A 20,129-nucleotide genomic window follows, 5' to 3' on the forward strand; every position below is an offset into this window, starting at 1 on the left:
AAAAAAAAAAAAAAAAAAAAAATCCACTTCGACTAAAAAAAAAGAGTTAAAAAACAATACTAAATACATAGAAAGAGAGAAACATCTTAGACAACCAAGTATAGTGTTTCACATGTTGAAATTAAATAAATATTATAATAGATGGGATAAATAAAATACTGTTATACTAATAAAAAATATATTTTAATTTGATCTTCTATTATCTAATAAGGATGTGGACAGGACGTATAGCAAAACAAACTAAATAAAACATCTAAAAACAAACATAACATTTCGTCCTCCATGTGAACCCCGGGCAAGGTGTTCGCCAGAGGCTCGTAACGGGATCCTCTTACAAACCGGTCACAGGCTGTATAAAATTGCGGGGGACAAGTAGATCGTTCAATTTTCAAATTTTTTTTTTTTTTTTTTTTTTTTTTTTTTATAAACGAAAGCCCTCTCGAAAAAAGCCCAAGTTTAGGGCTGACAGCGAAAAGGCACCCTTTAAATCAAAATGTCTTGTAACAAACTTGAAAAAGACACCAAGAAGCGAAGGTAACCGCATCGCACCAGGGATTGAGGTTCACATCTCGCCTGGAATTAAAAGATAGTTTATAGTTAGATTATTCTTATTCTTAATAAATATTCCAGTTATAAATTCCCATAAAACTCACCTAAAGAACTCACATACGCCGGGCTGTATGTGCGGTATGACCTGCGATGCGAGTGTACTAAGCGGAAGGATGAACTTATATCTTATAATTGGAAGATTTTTTCGAAATATTAGAGAGTTTTAACATGACAGTATGCGCATAGCAAAGAATTTACTGCTTTGACAAACTGCACAAGAAAAAGCGGTAATGGCCTAAACACAGTATAGCGTACCTAATGGAATCCCTGCTTAAGGTCAGGATCTAAGATATGGCATCGGGGGGTTTTACACCGGCTTTCGGGGGGGTGAGTGTCTGCACTATTAGGACTCTTAGACGGACTCTTTATATTTTTTTTTTAGATGGGGCCAAATTATAAATCAAAAAAACTAGGGGGAATGACGAATGGTCAAAGGCGGAACGTACCATTTCACCAAGTAAGTAAAACTCACCAAACAATAATAAGTACATAATAATAATAATAAAATTAATAATAATAATAATAAAAAAATAATAAAGAGACGAGGAAGTCGGACTCTTTCTAAAAAAGATAGCTAATAGACTAACGGCCATACTAACGGGGTGCTGGAAAGAATCTTGAATGATTCATTAACTGGGCAGGAAAACCCGATCTAATGGACGGACCTTTTGATTGATTCGGAAAAAAGAGAAAAAGAAAGATCGTGATTAGCGCGGTGGACTTCCAATTTGGAGGTTGGTGGTTCGAGTACAAGTAAAAAGAAAGCGAGGTGAATTAATCGGGGAACGCCATTTGTGACAGTTATTTAGTAGGCGTCCACAAAGGAGAACCGATAATCGACCCTCGCTTAGTACTTAGGTCTTAGTACCGATCCAAGAGAATAAACAAATCAATGCAAATCATGCTAATGAATAGATTTAATAGAAGCTTCTTCAACAGAGCCTTGACCATAGCTCCGACTCTCCAAGAAAATCAAGAAATTAAGCTGAGTATTTTTCCTGCGATGGTCTCAGCGAGGGTCAATGGTCTATGGCAGTGGTTCTCAAACTGTGCTCCGTGGAGCACTGGTGCTCCGCGAAGAGCTTTTAGGTGCTCCGCGAAGAGCTTCCAGGTACTCCGCATAGTTTCATTTTTTCTTACCGTATTAAAAAAAAAAATCGCACGATTATGTTTAGTCAAATGGGAAGTATTGGAACAAGCCGTACGGACCGTACGCTAATGAACATTTCCGAATCATTCCGAATTATTTTTAAAAATTCCTAAAGGGTTGGGGGGGTGCTCCGTAGAATTTACAGCAGTTGCTTGGTGCTCCGCGGCCCAAAAAAGTTTGAGAACCACTGGTCTATGGTTGCCGTTGTGGTCGCGCACTAACTTATGCTTAACACGATTAAAGTTCCTTTCTTTTGTACAAGGAGATGAGGGTTGAGAAACAATGATCAAGTACTCTAATTTACTCAGTAAAAATATTAAGAAATTAAATAATTAAATACGTCTACGATCCTAGACTGGTATTACTAATCCCTCAAGAGCGAGTCTTCACTAAGGAAGAACTAGTTCTCAAGTTAAGACTCTCCCTTAAGGGTTTGTTCATTACTACCACACATATTGCACTTATACCATAAGAGGCGTCATCTTAAAGCTTAAGTAGAATTTAGTTTCTATTTCTAGTTAAAATAATAGAATTTCTATTTTACAGCTAATAATTTATAGGTTACAACTTACAAACACAAAACTACAGGCGTATTTTTACCAAACAAATAATTTGTAAATAACACAGAAGAAAATTTATAAAGTTCCCAGAGTAAAGTCAAGGAGGCTCTTGGGTATTTCATGATATAGGTACACAAAAATTGTGTGAAGAAGCTTTCAAAAATTCAAATAATTCGTAATTTCAGATCTTTAGAGATTGTTTATTATTTTATTTTATTTTTTTATTATTTTTTTTTTTTTTAATTAACCCACAAAGGTTGTAAAGAAGGTCTCTGTTTTACCATTACCACAAATAATTCATGGTTTAATTTGATTTGACTGATTGATTGATTTGATATTATTTATAAATTATCTGCATAATAAAGAAGCGCGTTGTTTCCAACAGCAATCTCATCAGACTGCCTGTCCTCATTAGACAGTAGACAGCTTAGAAAGCACTATTATTCTCTCGCTTAAAACTAATTTACACAAAAGTTACACTTTAAAATCTACCGAGCAAGAAATTCTACAAACAGAAGATCTCCCATAATGATGTAAAATGAAATTTTTGAAATTTCCAAAATAACTTGTAGAACGACGATATATGTAATATTTTCATTTTATTTTATTTCATCACAAAATGCAAATCCATTATTACACGCGTTCTATGTCCTACTTTTGAGTAAGCAATTAATCAACTCAAAGTTGACAGCCTTGTTTTATTTTCATAAAGATGGGCACGGTTGGCCAGTGGTAACGCGCTTGCTTGCCATACAAAAGCAACGGGTTCGAATCCTACCATCGATTTAAAAAAAAAAAAAACTCACTTATCACATGCAAGACCTTTGAGATTCGGCGTTCATAATTTCAAAATTAAAATTCCTACCAACACAACATAGAGAGACACTAAAAGAAAGATTTCTTAAGGTGTGTCCACACATAGTCGACCGGCCATTGATGTCGACAGACATGTCCACACTGCCTCGACAACATAGATTTACCTCGTCGATCGACGGCCGGTCGACTATGTTTGGACACCTTTAGAGGTATTTACACAGACAAACTTATGTCGTTTTTACGAGGCAAAATGTCAAAATACAACCATTTAGTAGAGAAGGATTACGATCAAGTACAAAATCGACATATCCTAATTTCAAATTGATCGTAAAGATTTCTTAAGGTGTGTCTACACATAGTCGACCGGCCATCGATGTCGACAGACACGTCCACACTGCCTCGACAACATAGATTTACCTTGTCGATCGACGGCCGGTCGACTATGTTTGGACACAGCTTTAGAGGTATTTACAAAGACAAACTTATGTCGTTTTCACGAGGCAAAATGTCAAAATACAACCATTTAGTAGAGAAGGATTACGATCAAGTACAAAATCGACATATCCTAATTTCAAATTGATCGCTTTTTTCGGTGAACTTAAAACTATTTTCATTTTAATTTAAAAGGGGAAAATTGTAAAACTAAAGTTTTTCATAAGGCTGAGAGGAACCAACGTCTGAAACAAAGAAGAAAGAATAAACTAAACTAAAGGAATCAAAAAAACGAGGAAAACTAAACTAAATAAAGGGATCAAAAATAATAATAATAATAATAATAAAAAATGAATAGTTCGCCCCTAAAGGGGATTTAGCTAAAAAATAAACTAAAGGCATCCAAAAACAAAATCCAAGAACGAAATGGAAAGTAAATATCACTGGAGGAAAAAGTAAGGGGAACGTCCTTACAAGAGAAAACTAGGGGGCAGCATAACTAAGCACACAAAAACAGCCAAAGGGCGAAAGGCGAAATGTTACAGCTCAAAAGCCAATCTCTAGAACCATGCAAAAAAAAAAAACTATAAAGCAGGGAGGTCCACTCTCATGTTGGAAATTTCGGACCATGATTCCTCTTGTCGTTCGGAAAAAAATCGTGTCGTGCGTAGTGAGAACACTCTCGTTTAGATTACATTGCCTAAAAGGACATTTTGTATCGTTCGGAAAAAAAATCGTGTCTTGCGTAGTGGGAAGAATCTCACTTAAATTACATTGCCTACAAGGACATTTTGTGTTGTTCGGGGGAAAAATCGTGTCGTGTGTAGTGGGAACACTCTCATTTAAATTACATTGCCTACAAGGACATTTTGTGTCGTTCGGGGAAAAAATCGTGTCGTGTGTAGTTGGAACACTCTCATTTAAATTACATTGCCTACAAGGACATTGTGTGTCGTTCGGGGAAAAAATCGTGTCGTGTGTAGTGGGAACACTCTCATTTAAATTACATTGCCTACAAAGACATTTTGTGTCGTTCGGGGAAAAAATCGTGTCGTATGTAGTGGGAAGAATCTCATTTAAATTACATTGCCTACAAGGACATTCGGGGGAAAAAAATTAATGAAACTCACGACAGGTGGGAACGGGCCTTAACACGTCCACGTTAAGGAAATATTGTCGTTGAGCTTTATTGTCCGACATTTCCAACATAAATGTGCACCCTGCTTAACACTGATTGTTTTCTTTAAAATAAAAAAAAAATAATAATAAATAAAAATAATAAAATAATAATAAAATAAAAGCAGTCTATAATGGAACAAAAAAGGATAAAATTATGAATATTCAATCCTTATCAAGGTACTTGTGCAGAAGTCACGTCCGTGGAATATTGCTACAAAAAAAATTGTACAAACGAGCAGTGACCAGTGTTATTAAAGGGTTAGGTTAAACGCAAGAAGTTTTCACAATTAGAGCAGTGATTAGTGTTATTATAGGGTTAGGTTAAATACAAAAAAGAGCTTTCCTTTTCCACAGGCGTGACTTCTGCATAATTACCATGATTATCAAGACCTGTACCTAAAAAAAATCACATCTCTGTATTCTCTGTACTGCTGCTAAGGTTTTTAGTGACAGGAGTTTCACCCTCCATTCCTTTTCATCATCAAGCTATGTGCCTTCACAGTCTTCTCACATTAACCTCACCCACAGCTCAGCCTAAATAGGGCCAAGAAAACCCAGCAGTGCATGATATCCCATCATCTATCCAGATACCAACCATAGACAGCATAGCTTAACCTCAGTGATCCATGCAGAAAGTTCAAAGTGATTTCACCACTGGCTTATCCTACTTTCAATGATACATATTGTATGGTTAGAGTGTATTCACCTGTGTGTGCAGACAGGGTAACAAGACTTTTAAAGTAGGACTCACAGAAATTAGAGCATGACACATAAACCACCAAAACAAATATCAGCTAGAACACTATCCAACTAACAAAAAAAGTACTTACCACCAGTGAATTAGATGGTTAAATGAGTGAAAATCGCTTTCCCTATAAAGCAGGGAGGTCCACTCCTATGTTGGAAATTTCGGACAATAATGTTGTACGAGTTTCCTCTTGTCGTCCAGAAAAAAAATCGTGTCGTGCGTAGTGGGAACACTCTCGTTTAGATTACATTGCCTAAAAGGACATTTTGTGTCGTTCCGAAAAAAAATCGTGTCTTGCGTATTGGGAACACTCTTATTTAAATTATATTGCCTACAAGGACATTTTGTGTCGTTCGGGGGAAAAATCGTGTCGTATATGGTGGGAAGAATCTCATTTAAATTACATTGCCTGCAAGGACATTCGGGGGAAAAAAATTAATGAAACTCACGACAGGTGGGAACGGGCCTCAACACGTCCACGTTAAGGAAATATTGTCGTTGAACTTTATTGTCCGACATTTCCAACATAAATGTGCACCCTGCTTAACACTGATTGTTTTCTTTAAAATAAAAAAATAAAAATAATAAAATAAATAAAAATAATAATAAAAAAAAACTGACATAAATAAAATATAAAAAGGCATACAGGATGTCAACAAAATCAAAACTTCTTACCTGAGCTATACTGGGTGTATTGTTGATATTGGGGATGGAAATTGTGAATAGCGTCCGTCATAATGTCCTTGGGGTTCATGGTTTCCTGGAAAAACAATCCCACAGCACACATTTTACAAGGTGTAAATATACCACAAGGTACTTCATTGCTTGAAAAAAGTCCAAGATTAAAATTGTGAAGGCTTTGAGCAGTTTTAGTGTCCACTGTTTCTAATCTTTGTATTTCTTTAAAAATCATCCTTAATTTCTCATTTAAATATTAAGAATCTAAGATTACTTATTGTTACTTTCATGTTCATTTATTTAGATTTATTATATTGTTTCATGTTCATTGTTTTTGTGCACTTCATGGTAATTTGTCAATAAAACTGGACACGGGAAAAATAATATAATATATTGTGAAACTTTTTTTTTTGCATGCTACCTAACCCTCTCACCTTCAAGCTGGACGAGATGCTCTGCATGGTGACTGAGCGGCCGGCGGCGTCGGTCACGTGCCCGGACGCGTACACACCCCAGGGGAAGGCCGCGCGGAGGGCCCAGGACGCGAAGAACATCTCGATACAGATGAGGAGGTTCTGGTAGCCGGCGGACACGGTGCCGGCGGATGTGGGCCGCCCCGTGGCGTCTATCAGCGGCTCGATGATCATCACCTTCTCGAGGACGGCCAGGAGAACGCCTGAGGAAAAAAAAAAGGTCGAAATGGGTTATACGTTCGGTTCCGGCAGCTATTCAGGCTCCAATTTGCGCTATTACTTTAAGATTGAAACACACTACCATCCATGTCGTGACGTAATGTGATGATAGTATGGCTGTCCTGAACGATATTACCTACAATATTATGGGAAAACTTTGAACTAAATCTTTCTGACTCTCCATGACTTCACGTGACATGATGGTAGTCTTTCTACCTTTAAAATCCTTTATTTCTTATTCTTTCAAATAAAGTACGGTTCGACGGCTATTTGGCTTCGATTTTGTCTCTTTCTTCTCGATTTTTTTTCCTTCTTCTACAGGGTACACTCAAATCTTTTACCTTGCCAGAAGGAGAGGAAAATGACGCTCTTGATGGTACAGAACTTGAGTACTGGGTCAAACGGAGTCAGGAGCTCTCGGGTGGCGAAATAGAAAAGAAACAGCCCGTACAGGGCCAGTGAAACAGATACGTTGTACAGGAAAAAAAAAAACAATCCCACAGCACACATTTTACAAGGTGTAAATATACCACAAGGTACTTCATTGCGTGAAAAAAGTCCAAGATTAAAATTGTGAAGCCTTTGAGCAGTTTTAGTGTCCACTGTTTCTAATCTTTGTATTTCTTTAAAAATCATCCTTAATTTCTCATTTAAATATTAAGAATCTAAGATTACTTATTGTTACTTTCATGTTCATTTATTTAGATTTATTATATTGTTTCATGTTCATTGTTTTTGTGCACTTCATGGTAATTTGTCAATAAAACTGGACACGGGAAAAATAATATAATATATTGTGAAACTTTTTTTTTTGCATGCTACCTAACCCTCTCACCTTCAAGCTGGACGAGATGCTCTGCATGGTGACTGAGCGGCCGGCGGCGTCGGTCACGTGCCCGGACGCGTACACACCCCAGGGGAAGGCCGCGCGGAGGGCCCAGGACGCGAAGAACATCTCGATACAGATGAGGAGGTTCTGGTAGCCGGCGGACACGGTGCCGGCGGATGTGGGCCGCCCCGTGGCGTCTATCAGCGGCTCGATGATCATCACCTTCTCGAGGACGGCCAGGAGAACGCCTGAGGAAAAAAAAAGGGTCGAAATGGGTTATACGTTCGGTTCCGGCAGCTATTCTGCGCTATTACTTTAAGGTTGAAACACACTACCATCCATGCCGTGACGTAACGTGATGATAGTATGGCTGTCCTGAACGATATTACCTACAATACTATGGGAAAACTTTGAACTACATCTTTCTGACTCTCCATGACTTCACGTGACATGATGGTAGTCTTTCTACCTTTAAAATCCTTTATTTCTTATTCTTTCAAATAAAATACGGTTCGTCATTCAAATTTTTGAATTTAGTCCGGTACGAAAAAGTTCCTCAACGGTCCATCGTTAGTTCAAGGCTTTTTTATTTTTTTCCGAATTTAATTAAAATCGGAAAACCCGTTTTGGATGAATCGGAATAAACAAAAAAATTCCCCAAGCTTAAGCTCATCAGAACGTCGAAATTTCGCTTTGGCCGGGCTATTCTACATTTTACCAACATCAATGGCTACCGTAGGATGCTAGATAAGCTAGATTTTCAATTTCAACTGGCTACCGTAGTTAAAAACTTGTTATGTAAACAAGACGATAATCAGCTGATTGTGTTTTTTGACTTTTGATTAGCAAATTTTTAAAAAATTTGGATTTTGTGATAAAAAAATAAAATGAGTTATCAATAGACAAAAGCTCAAGAAAAGTATATTAGATTGCCGTTTTAAATCTCATTATCTCATTCATTTCCAGATAACAGAAACCATGTTGTCCAATTTGGCTAAACTTGCTTCGAATGTGGTAAGTGTTCTGTCTTTCATCATGCTAGTCTTGCTCAAATGTCAACTTAAAGAGTTGCTACTCACAAAGGATGAAAGTTTTTGTCATAACATTTGAACCACAAAGTATTGAAAATAAGCTCTGCCACACAAATTATGATCACTGAAAAGGCCGGGCTGTGCAGACCAAGTCCCATATGTACCTACCAAGGATTTTAGTGATGGGTGTTTTCGAAGAGAGAAGAAGAACAGGCTAAGAGAAAGGCAGCCGTGTGATCATACGAGAATGAACCCTGTCTATTTAGGGGAAAATTTGCCCCTGGAGGGAATCAAACCTGTGACGACCTAGTGCTCAGAAGGAAAGCCCTCTACCGTCCAAGCTAGGCTGACATGTGTTTTTTGCTCCCCAGATCAAGCTGTCTGTATGGCACTTGCTGTCTTCGTGGTAAGACCTACACAATCGGATTTCTCCGCTTCTGCAAGCAAGCCACTCTGCAGTTCTGTCTGGTCAAACCAATCATGGCGTTTGTGATCATCATCCTTCAGTCTATGGGACATTATCATGATGGAGATTGGAGGTGAGTTAGCTAATGCCTTCCCTGGAGCTGTAGTGGACAAAACGGACAGCCTGTGGTATTGCCAAGTATTCAATTCATTTACTCATTTCATAAATAAGAGACACAAAAGTTTTTCTCCCAAGTCATTACCATGGCCTCTTAGAAAAACGGTTTATTTTTCCTATACTGAGTGATAATTTTTACCAGCCCTGAATGTTGGGTGTAATAGGGTTGCAAGCCTAGGTACTTATTAATCCGTCATCCTGTAAGTATTTTGTTCTTCAAGAAGTCAAGGCACCTCACCTGGCTAGCAGGAAAGTATAGGTTCAATACATGCCAAGGAACTTTTTTTCAATTAAGTAATACTTAATAATGTTGTTTTATTTCTCCTCTCTCCAGAGTAAATGGTGGATACCTGTACACGACTCTCCTGTACAACGTGGGTAGGAGCAATAAAACAATGCAACCTTGTAGCACTATTGAGAGACAACAGGTCTACCAGGGACTTGGTCTGCACAGCCCGGCCTTTTCAGTGATCATAATTTGTGTGGCAGAGCTTATTTTCAATACTTTGTGGTTCAAATGTTATGACAAAAACTTTCATCCTTTGTGAGTAGCAACTCTTTAAGTTGACATTTGAGCAAGACTAGCATGATGAAAGACAGAACACTTACCACATTCGAAGCAAGTTTAGCCAAATTGGACAACATGGTTTCTGTTATCTGGAAATGAATGAGATAATGAGATTTAAAACGGCAATCTAATATACTTTTCTTGAGCTTTTATCTATTGATAACTCATTTCTTTTTTTTATCAGAAAATCCAATTTTTTAAAAATTTGCTAATCAAAAGTCAAAAAACACAATCAGCTGATTATCGTCTTGTTTACATAACAAGTTTTGAACTACGGTAGCCTAGCATCCTACGGTAGCCATTGATGTTGGTAAAATGTAGATTCGAATAGCCCGGCCAAAGCGAAATTTCGACGTTCTGATGAGCTTATGGGATTTTTTTGTTTATTCCGATTCATCCAAAACGGGTTTTCGGATTTCAATTAAATTCGGGAAAAAATAAAAAAGCCTTGGACTAACGATGGACGGTTGAGGAACTTTTTCGTACCGGACTAAATTCAAAAATTTGAATGGCAGCCATTTTGTTATAAAAATTCAGAGCAAAACAAAGAAAACGCGATAAAGATGAAAACAAAGAAGAAAAGCTGATAAAATAAAAAAAAAGATAAATTTCTAAAAAATCAAAAAAGTTGAAAGGCGCAGAAATCTTTCCGTGATAAAATATTGAAAGCTTTTTAAAATTAATTCAGATTAATAAAACACTGTTTGAAATAATGTAATTCCATTTTATCCTTAATCTATTTGTAGTCATCGTGGTTGGTTCCGTGTCTTTCTCTCGAGCACAAAGCTTTGAGAAAACTTTCATGTCATCAAAAAAATACCTTGGGAAAAGTTCAGCCAAAGTTTCAAATGCTACCATATGAAAGCGATTTTCACTCATTTAACCATCTAATTCACTGGTGGTAAGTACTTTTTTTGTTAGTTGGATAGTGTTCTAGCTGATATTTGTATTGGTGGTTTATGTGTCATGCTCTAATTTCTGTGAGTCCTACTTTAAAAGTCTTGTTACCCTGTCTGCACACGCAGGTGAATACACTCTAACCATACAATATGTATCATTGAAAGTAGGATAAGCCAGTGCTGGTGAAATCACTTTGAACTTTCTGCATGGATCACTGAGGTTAAGCTATGCTGTCTATGGTTGGTATCTGGATAGAAGATGGGATATCATGCACTGCTGGGTTTTCTTGGCCCTCTTTAGGCTGAGCTGTGGGTGAGGTGGTACTTGTGCAGAAGTCACGTCCATGGAATATTGCTACCAAAGGAACTGTCACAAACGAGCAGTGACCCTGGTTATTATAGGGTTAGGTTAAATGCAAGAAGGAGTTTTCACAATTAGACCAGTGATTAGTGTTATTATAGGGTTAGGTTAAATACAAATGAAGCATGTGACTTATTATAAGAATAATTGAATCATGAATCTTTGTGGTAAAGCAGAGAGCTTCTTCACAACTTTTTTTGGGTATCACACCATTGCCAAGTCCCTGATTCACTATTGATTTTCATCTACTCATATCATCATTTTACACTGGTAATGCCATCACTGGTTGCTCCAAGTCCCTGATTCACTATTGATTTTCATCTACTCATATCATCATTTTACACTGGTAATGCCATCACTGGTTGCTACTTGATAAAAACTAGCTACTTCCTTGTCCTTACAAGGCTGAGTGCACCCCCCAACTCCAAGCACAGAGCAAAAAAAAACTATCACCTGGGACCTTTGGTGAGCAAGCCTAGAGTGATACTGGATACCCACTTGGCCACAGAGGTTGAACATTCACAGCAGAATCTAATTTCTTGAAAAAAAAAAAAAAAATAGTAATAATAATAATAATAATAATAATGAAAGTTAAGTAGGGGGTGGAGCTATTGCCACGCCCTCTGAAAACAAATTCAGGGGCGGAGCTAACCTGACAGGAAAATTAACGTACGGTGTTGAATCCTGTTTGTTTTGGCCAGCCATTCTCTATCAGGTAGACCTGACGTGTGTGCTCATCAGGTCTACCTGATAGTGAGTGGCAAGCCTATTCCCATTTGGTTATATCAGCCCCTTCCAAAGTCCAGAAACCATAAATACCTCAAAATAGATGTGTTGTCTTTTTGTCTTGTATTCATAAAGCGAAGTACATGTTTCAAATGGAAGGAATGCTAGAGTTCGAACGGTAGATGAAAATGCCGAAAAAACTTTCAACTCATCTGTTTCATGTTAATTTAAGCCGGCGGCGCTTCGAATGCTTGACGTTCGCGCGCGCCCCGGCACGTTTGTTGCTTAATATTTCTCAATGTTAGGTTAGAGGAGAAATCATTTGCTTCGCATTTATGTGTACTTTCGTATTCCCAAAAGATAAGTTGTATTCGATCTTTTAATTCAGTCATCATACGAAATTTCTCTTTGGACTAGTTTGGACTGGCAGCGGGTGTGGTAGGGGGTCATTGTCCAAACTAGTCCAAAGAGAAATTTCGTATGATGACTGAATTAAAAGTCACATGGTAGAATACAATTATATTACCCATTGTAACGTTGTTCATTCCAGCTTTCTCTGGTGATGTTGGAAATTTATGGAGAAATTTTTTTATAAAATCCCAAATGCCCATGATTTCCACATGATATTTTGTTCCTGAAACCCTTAACTTATTACTTAATTTTCCATTAGTTTATCGTAATTAGGTATGTTTAAAATATTACCCTATTTGATGTTGTGTCACTTGTGTCCGTGTATTTTGTATAAAAATTTCAACACTCCCTCGTTAAAATACCTTTTTACTGTTGCCTTAGGCTGGTCACACACGCTACAGATAATTCAATAGTCTAGTTTTCTAATGCGTGTATGGTCAGCCTAAGACTGAAAAGTCCTTTTATGGCTTAAAAAAAAAAAAAAAAAATACAGATTTTTCTGTCCCAAAATCTTGCCTGATTTTTAAATCGATGGTAGGATTCGAACCCGTTGCTTTTGCATGGCAAGCAAGCGCGTTACCACTGGCCAACCGTGCCCATCTTTATGAAAATAAAACAAGGCTGTCAGCTTTGAGTTGATTAATTGCTTACTCAAAAGTAGGACATAGAACGCGTGTAATAATGGATTTGCATTGTGTGATGAAATAAAATAAAATGAAAATATTACATATTATATCGTCGTTCTACAAGTTATTTTGGAAATTTCAAAAATTTCATTTTACATCATTATGGGAGGTTTTCTGTTTGTAGAATTTCTTGCTCGGTAGATTTTAAAGTGTAACTTTTGTGTAAATTAGTTTTAAGCGAGAGAATAATAGTGCTTTCTAAGCTGTCTACTGTCTAATGAGGACAGGCAGTCTGATGAGATTGCTGTTGGAAACAACGCGCTTCTTTATTATGCAGATAATTTGTAAATAATATCAAATCAATCAGTCAAATCAAATTAAACCACGAATTAATTATTTGTGGTAAAACAGAGACCTTCTTCACAACCCTTGTGGGTTAATTACAAAAAAAAAATCTCTATCTGAAATTAAGAATTATTTGAAAATTTAAAGTTTCTTCACAAAATTTTTGTGTACCTATATCATGAAATACCCAAGAGCCTCCTTGACTTACTCTGGGAACTTAATAAATTTTCTTCTGTGTTATTTACAAATTATTTGTTTGGTAAAAATACGCCTGTAGTTTTGTGTTTGTAAGTTGTAACCTATAAATTAATAGCTGTAAAATAGAAATTCTATTATTTTAACTAGAAACTAGAAATAGAAACTAAGCTCTACTTAAGCTTTAAGATGACGCCTCTTATGGTATAAGTGCAATATGTGTGGTAGTAATGAACAAACCCTTAAGGAGGAGTCTTAACTTGAGAACTAGTTCTTCCTTAGTGAAGACGCCCTTAAGAGATTAGCAATACCAGTCTAGGATCGTAGACGCATTTAATTATTTAATTTCTTAATATTTTTACTGAGTCAATTAGAGTACTTGATCATTGTTTCTCAACCCTCATCTCCTTGTACAAAAGAAAGGAATTTTAATCGTGTTAAGCATAAGTTAGTGCGCGACCACAACGGCGACCATAGTACCTACCAAGGATTTTATTTTTTGGCCATACGGTTCGACGGCTATTTGGCTTCGATTTTGTCTCTTTCTTCTCGATTTTTTTTTCTTCTTCTACAGGGTACACTCAAATCTTTTACCTTGCCAGAAGGAGAGGAAAATGACGCTCTTGATGGTACAGAACTTCAGTACAGGGTCAAACGGAGTCAGGAGCTCTCGGGTGGCGAAATAGAAAAGAAACAGCCCGTACAGGGCCAGTGAAACAGATACGTTGTACAGGAGAGTCGTGTACAGGTATCCACCATTTACTCTGGAGAGAGGAGAAATAAAACAACATTATTAAGTATTACTTAATTAAAAAAAAGTTCCTTGGCATGTATTGAACCTATACTTTCCTGCTAGCCAGGTGAGGTGCCTTTACTTCTTGAAGAACAAAATACTTACAGGATGACGGATTAATAAGTACCTAGGCTTGCAACCCTATTGCACCCAACATTCAGGGCTGGTAAAAATTATCACTCAGTATAGGAAAAATAAACCGTTTTTCTAAGAGGCCATAGTAATGACTTGGGAGAAAAACTTTTGTGTCTCTTATTTATGAAATGAGTAAATGAATTGAATAATTGGCAATACCACAGGCTGTCCGTTTTGTCCACTACACCTCTAAGGAAGGCATTAACTAACTCACCTCCAATCTCCATCATGATAATGTCCCATAGACTGAAGGATGATGATCACAAACGCCATGATTGGTTTGACCAGACAGACAAATACCATCTTCAACTGTGCACAACCACACCATGCTGGCTGAGAAACTCTGATGCCATTTTGGAAGTGATCAAGAAGAAGTGTAACATTGACGTTGGAGAGACAAGTGAGGATGGTCTGTTTACACTGTCGGAAGTGGAGTGTTTGGGTGCTTGTGTAAATGCACCCATGCTGTCTATTAATGATGATTATTATGAGGATTTGGAGCCTAAGGATATGGAACAGATCATTGATGATTTGAAAGCTGGGAAGAAACCTGCACCTGGACCTAGGTGGGTAACTATAAGATTAGATAGAGTTACCTAGTTTCTTGAATGAGACTAAACAGACTCTTTATCACAGCAGCCTCTCTAGGGTCCTGTCTATTTTATGATATTATTATTGTTATTATTGGTTCAGTTATACAGTGGTATGGGTTCAGTTATTGAATGCCTTAACACACACAAGACAGTGGCCATGACCCACCAGTGGCCATTTTGTTCCTCTCTCACAGGACAGGGTGACCATTTCATATGTTTTGTATGGGACTTCAAAATTATGCTGACCTAGATAATTTTGGTGCTGTCTTTTACATGTCAAACCATTTTTTTACTTTCTATTACTACAGTATAGCGGAGCTATACTAGTAATGAAAGTATTGCAATCGGTCCAAATTTTCAAAATCGGGAAATGGTTGGAAATATCCGTGTTTTGACCCTGATTCAAAAAAGTGGTTTTTAGCCCATGGTCTGTACGTTACGTACGTACGTACTACAGGTTTAAATGGGAAAAAGTAGAACAAAAAAGTAGTTTTTGTCCCATGGTCTGTACGTATGTATGTACCACAGGTTTAAATGGGAAAAGGTTGTATACAAAATATCTCAAGACCGGTTTGTCTCATGGTCTGTACGTACGTACGTTCGTACTACAGGTTTAAATGGGAAAAAGTAGAAAGTTGTGAACAAAATATCTCAAGAACGGTTTGTCGTAGAGCGATGAAATTTGGTATGCTATCCCGGTATGGTCCAAGAACGCGACTGTAACAATTTGGTAAAAATCGGACAGTCACCCATCCAGATATTAACCAAAGTAATTGTTACTTAACCCTCATTTCGTGGAAAATGTTGAAAAGGTTGTGAACAAAATATCTCAAGAACCGTTTGTCGTAAAGCGATGAAATTTGGTATGCTATCCCGGTATGGTCCAAAGACGCGACTGTAACAATTTGGTAAAAATCGGACAGTCACCCATCCAGATATCAACCAAAGTCAATGTTGTTTCGAACTTCGAAAAAAAAAAATCAATTTTTTTTCATACTTTATATGATTCCTTATCACACGGGGAGTATTTTAAGATAGAAAATTTTTGGTCGAAAATTGGCCGCCGTAGGCGATCGATTTTGGACTTAGAAAAATTTTCAAAAAAAAAAGTTCAATTCCTTTGGACACTTTTTAATGATCCCCTCATTACAGGGGAGTATTTTTAGATAGGAAATTTTCGCGACCAAAAATCGGGGCCGCCGTAGGCGGCTCAGGCTCGGGACTTAGAAAAGATTTTCTTTTTTTTTTTTTTTTCAAAAAACGAATTCGTATTCCGCAAATGTAATAGAAAGTCGTGTGATGATGTTCACACCAGATTTTTTTTTTTTTATGTGGTCCCACCATCAACAACCCTTGCTGGCTTTTGCCTCAATACCTTTGTTCATTCTTCCATCCAGTCTCCTTTAAAAGAAGGGAAAAAACCTCTGTACTTCTTTTATTTTTCTTTCCAGGAGTGGTCGTTTTGCCAGTGAGCCTATCAATGGATTGACCTCGTTGACTGGAGAACCTCATGGTCCTGGATTCAAAGTGAGACCAGATTTGTAAATCTGAACCCTCAAGGTATCAAGTGATAAAAGTCAAGAGTAGAAGAATGATGAATACCATTTATGTTGTTGAAAATTTTACCCGATTACTTCACTTTCCTTCCTATAGGATAAGGAAAGTAAAAATGTTGTGAGGATTTGACCATTAGGCCCTTGTTCCTTTATGTAATTTCAAATAATAAAGATCCCTTTTAGGGCCAGGCCTACAGTTTCATGTTAACTAAATGTTGGTCTGTTGTTGGACGTTTCTCTTGCATTTGCACTTTTGTCATCGGAATACATAGAGCAAAGCTTTTGTATAATCTATTATGTACTTGTTCTAAGCTGACAGTCGAAACAAAGCACTCCCTATACTTCTTAGAATGTACCTAAATAGATTTACGGAATGAAAGCATTCCTAACCTTCTTGCAGTATTATAATTTATAATACTTGAAAATAAGAATAATTTGCAAAATGTATCATTAAATAAACCGCAAAGTTCTCTTAGTTATCTACCATATTATTATCTGCTATAGATAGAAAATAATAAAATACTTAATATCCAAATCTTAATAGTTGACTTGTAGTTTTCAAATTTTTAGTAGGTACTTTTTCAGTCCTACACTGGTTAAATAAAGTAGCTACCATTTGTAATTCTTAAAATATTGTACTTTGATAAAAAATAAATAATTAATTGTCATTTATCTTCATAGGTATTTCAGCCAGTGATATTATTTTTATTTAAAGTTCTGAGACCATTGTGGCAAAGACACCTTGAATAAACCTGTTCCCAATGGGTCATTGTAGCTTAGCAAAGTTGTGCGTGGTACATATCCGGATTATCCGGATGGCTTTCCCTAGCCTCACTTGGGTTGGGTGAGGTCAATGTGAGTAGGCCAGTAGGTTATCGCCGACTGAAATCTAAAACACCCTCCTCTAGAAACATTAGCAGTTATATACAGTTACGTTAAACCTCTATCAAATAAATAAAGTCGGTCCGAACATTCTTTTTCTCGACATTTTTGTAATCGGGTAGGCTTAAAAATTCAAATTCGCGGGCTTCTGTAATCAATCGGCATCGAAGTAGTGATCGTGTGCAAAGTCCTTTCAAAAATGTAAACAAAAAATAATTTAAAAGGGGAAAAAATTGTAAAACTAAAGTTTTTCATAAGGCTGAGAGGAACCAACGTCTGAAACAAAGGTAAAGAAAGAATAAACTAAACTAAAGGAATCAAAAAACGAGGAAAACTAAACTAAATAAAGGGATCAAAAATTATAATAATAAGAAAAAATGAATAGCTCGCCCTTAAAGGGGATTTAGCTAAAAAATAAACTAAAGGCATCCAAAAACAAAACCCAAGAACGAAATGGAAAGTAAATATCACTGGAGGAAAAAGTAAGGGGAATGTCCTTACAAGAGAAAACTAGGGGGCAGCATAACTAAGCACACAAAAACAGCCAAAGGGCGAAAGGCGAAATGTTACAGCTCAAAAGCCAATCTCTAGAACCATGCAAAAAAACCTATAAAGCAGGGAGGTCCACTCCTATGTTGGAAATTTCGGACAATAATGTTGTACGAGTTTCCTCTTGTCGTCCAGAAAAAAAATCGTGTCGTGCGTAGTGGGAACACTCTCGTTTAGATTACATTGCCTAAAAGGACATTTTGTGTCGTTCCGAAAAAAAATCGTGTCTTGCGTATTGGGAACACTCTTATTTAAATTATATTGCCTACAAGGACATTTTGTGTCGTTCGGGGGAAAGCGAGATTTCAAAACCCAACTCACTTGTGAATGGGGAGCTCATTTGTCAGGGAATTTTCGTCTCGCGTGGGATTTTCATTTGACTTTGGGGGGAAATTTTATTATTTTTTGTGAGGTTATGAAAAGTTTCCGAGCCAAAAGGGGTATTTTATTTATGTGAAATGGATATTTTTCCTAATTAGGGATGGGATATTCGACTCTTTTTGAATATTCGAATACCACGATTCGATTCTTTTCAAATATTCGACTCAAAGAATCGACTCTAAAAGAATCGCGATTCTTTTGTAGGCGGGGGAGACTAAAATGGGGAATGAAAAAACAAAACTAAAAACAACTAAAATTGTAGTTGTACAGGGCACGGCAACGTAGGTACAACCTCGACTCTTCAAAGAATCGCGACTCTTCAAAGAATCGCGATTCTTTGAATTTAAGAATCGCGATTCACGATTCTTTTGAAATATTCGAATATTTGAATCGACTCAGAGAATATTTACCCATCCCTAAACGGAGGTGAGATTATGCTGATAGTGTTGAGAAATGAGCATCAATATTTTTTTTATGCTTCTATTTTCCTGTAGCTAATAGTACATTCACAGTTTTTTGGACTAATTCAATAGGTCATTATGTTTATTATTATTATTTTTTAATTTAAACAGGCCTTGATTACTGTTCCATAAAATGTAATGTTATTACCAATCAAATATATAAGACCTTGTTTAGACTGTGAGAGTAAAGGGACTTTTCAGTCCTATGCTGGTAGTATAAACAAGGTATATTCTATCCTATTATTTATTATAGTGTCCGGTACAAATGAAGCCTGTAAAAATCTGCAGCAGGGTCTTGTTTCAGAATGTTTACTCATCTCCAGATTAATTGAAGACAAACTCTTGAGAAAAAATTGATGAAATTATTAATATAGGCAAAATACGTTATGAAATTATTAATAGACATTAGTTACAACTAATTAACTACTTCACCAAGTCAAAATTACTCTATGTCTCATTTATTATCCTAGGTGTCAATGCCGAGGCCCTGAAGATGTTAGAACGAGTTCACAAACTCTTGAGAAAAAATTGATGAAATTATTAATAGGCAAAATATGTTATGAAATTATTGATAGGCATTAGTTACAACTAATGAACTACTTCACCAAGTCAAAATTACTCTATGTCTCATTTATTATCCTAGGTGTCAATGCCGAGGCCCTGAAGATGTTAGAACGAGTTCAAATGGTTGTACGAATGGTAAATGGGAATGGTGGTCAGATGGCACCACCACAGCAGCAACAAGGTCCTAAATTTACGCACATGTCCATGAACAAGAATAGCTTATCTCATCTGGATGGTTCAGAATCTGCTTGGGTAAGCAACTTTGGTACTAGTTCAGAAGCCATGACAATGAAAAATTGCTAAAAGGAACTGTCACAAATGAGCAGTTTTATGAATTTAATGTGTGTATTGAAATGAAAAGACGAGTGGTAAGGTTTTGAACAGGAAAAAGCTATGTGAGAAAGAGAACATTTTATGTGTGTATTGAAATGAAAAGACGAGTGGTAAGGTTTTGAACAGGAAAAAGCTATGTGAGAAAGAGAACATTTTTTTGAGAGTCGAAAAATGCAATTGAAAAACTGGACAGACTGGACTGGGAAAATCTAACAATATCGATTGAGATATTGAATTGGTTGTTCAGTAGACAGCGTAATGGATATGAAATAGAAGAAAAGTCAGGTATGAATTTCGAGTAGTAGGTAACTAGACCTAGAAATCTTCGTACGCAGTGAACAGTGTTAATATAGAGTTGTGTTTAATGCCAAAAGGAGCTCTCACAAATGAGCAGTGACCAGTATTATTATAGAGTTAGGTTAAACACAAACAGGAGCTTCTTTT

The 20,129-nt window shown here is 36.8% G+C and overlaps 2 protein-coding genes across 2 annotated transcripts in view; one reads left to right on the forward strand and one right to left on the reverse strand.

Moving 5' to 3' along the window:
- The window catches only part of LOC103506207 (transmembrane protein 184B-like), a 17,055-nt gene extending 2,402 nt beyond the window's left edge, over positions 1-14,653 (reverse strand). The window contains exons 1-4 of the mRNA XM_017442761.2: positions 14,581-14,653; positions 14,033-14,202; positions 7,700-7,941; positions 6,170-6,254 (exon numbers count right to left, since the gene is read on the reverse strand). Of these exons, the coding sequence (XP_017298250.1) occupies positions 6,170-6,254; positions 7,700-7,941; positions 14,033-14,202; positions 14,581-14,639 (556 nt within the window). The 5' untranslated portion in view covers positions 14,640-14,653. The remainder of the gene's footprint in view (positions 1-6,169; positions 6,255-7,699; positions 7,942-14,032; positions 14,203-14,580) is intronic.
- Positions 14,654-19,379: 4,726 nt separating this feature from the next.
- The window catches only part of LOC103506208, a 46,091-nt gene continuing 45,341 nt past the window's right edge, over positions 19,380-20,129 (forward strand). Inside the window, exon 1 of the mRNA XM_026821323.1 lies at positions 19,380-19,604. Within this exon, the coding sequence (XP_026677124.1) occupies positions 19,380-19,604 (225 nt within the window). The remainder of the gene's footprint in view (positions 19,605-20,129) is intronic.

This window comes from Diaphorina citri, unplaced genomic scaffold (assembly GCF_000475195.1).
Source record: "Diaphorina citri unplaced genomic scaffold, Diaci psyllid genome assembly version 1.1 scaffold222, whole genome shotgun sequence".
NCBI classification, from domain to species: domain Eukaryota; kingdom Metazoa; phylum Arthropoda; class Insecta; order Hemiptera; family Psyllidae; genus Diaphorina; species Diaphorina citri.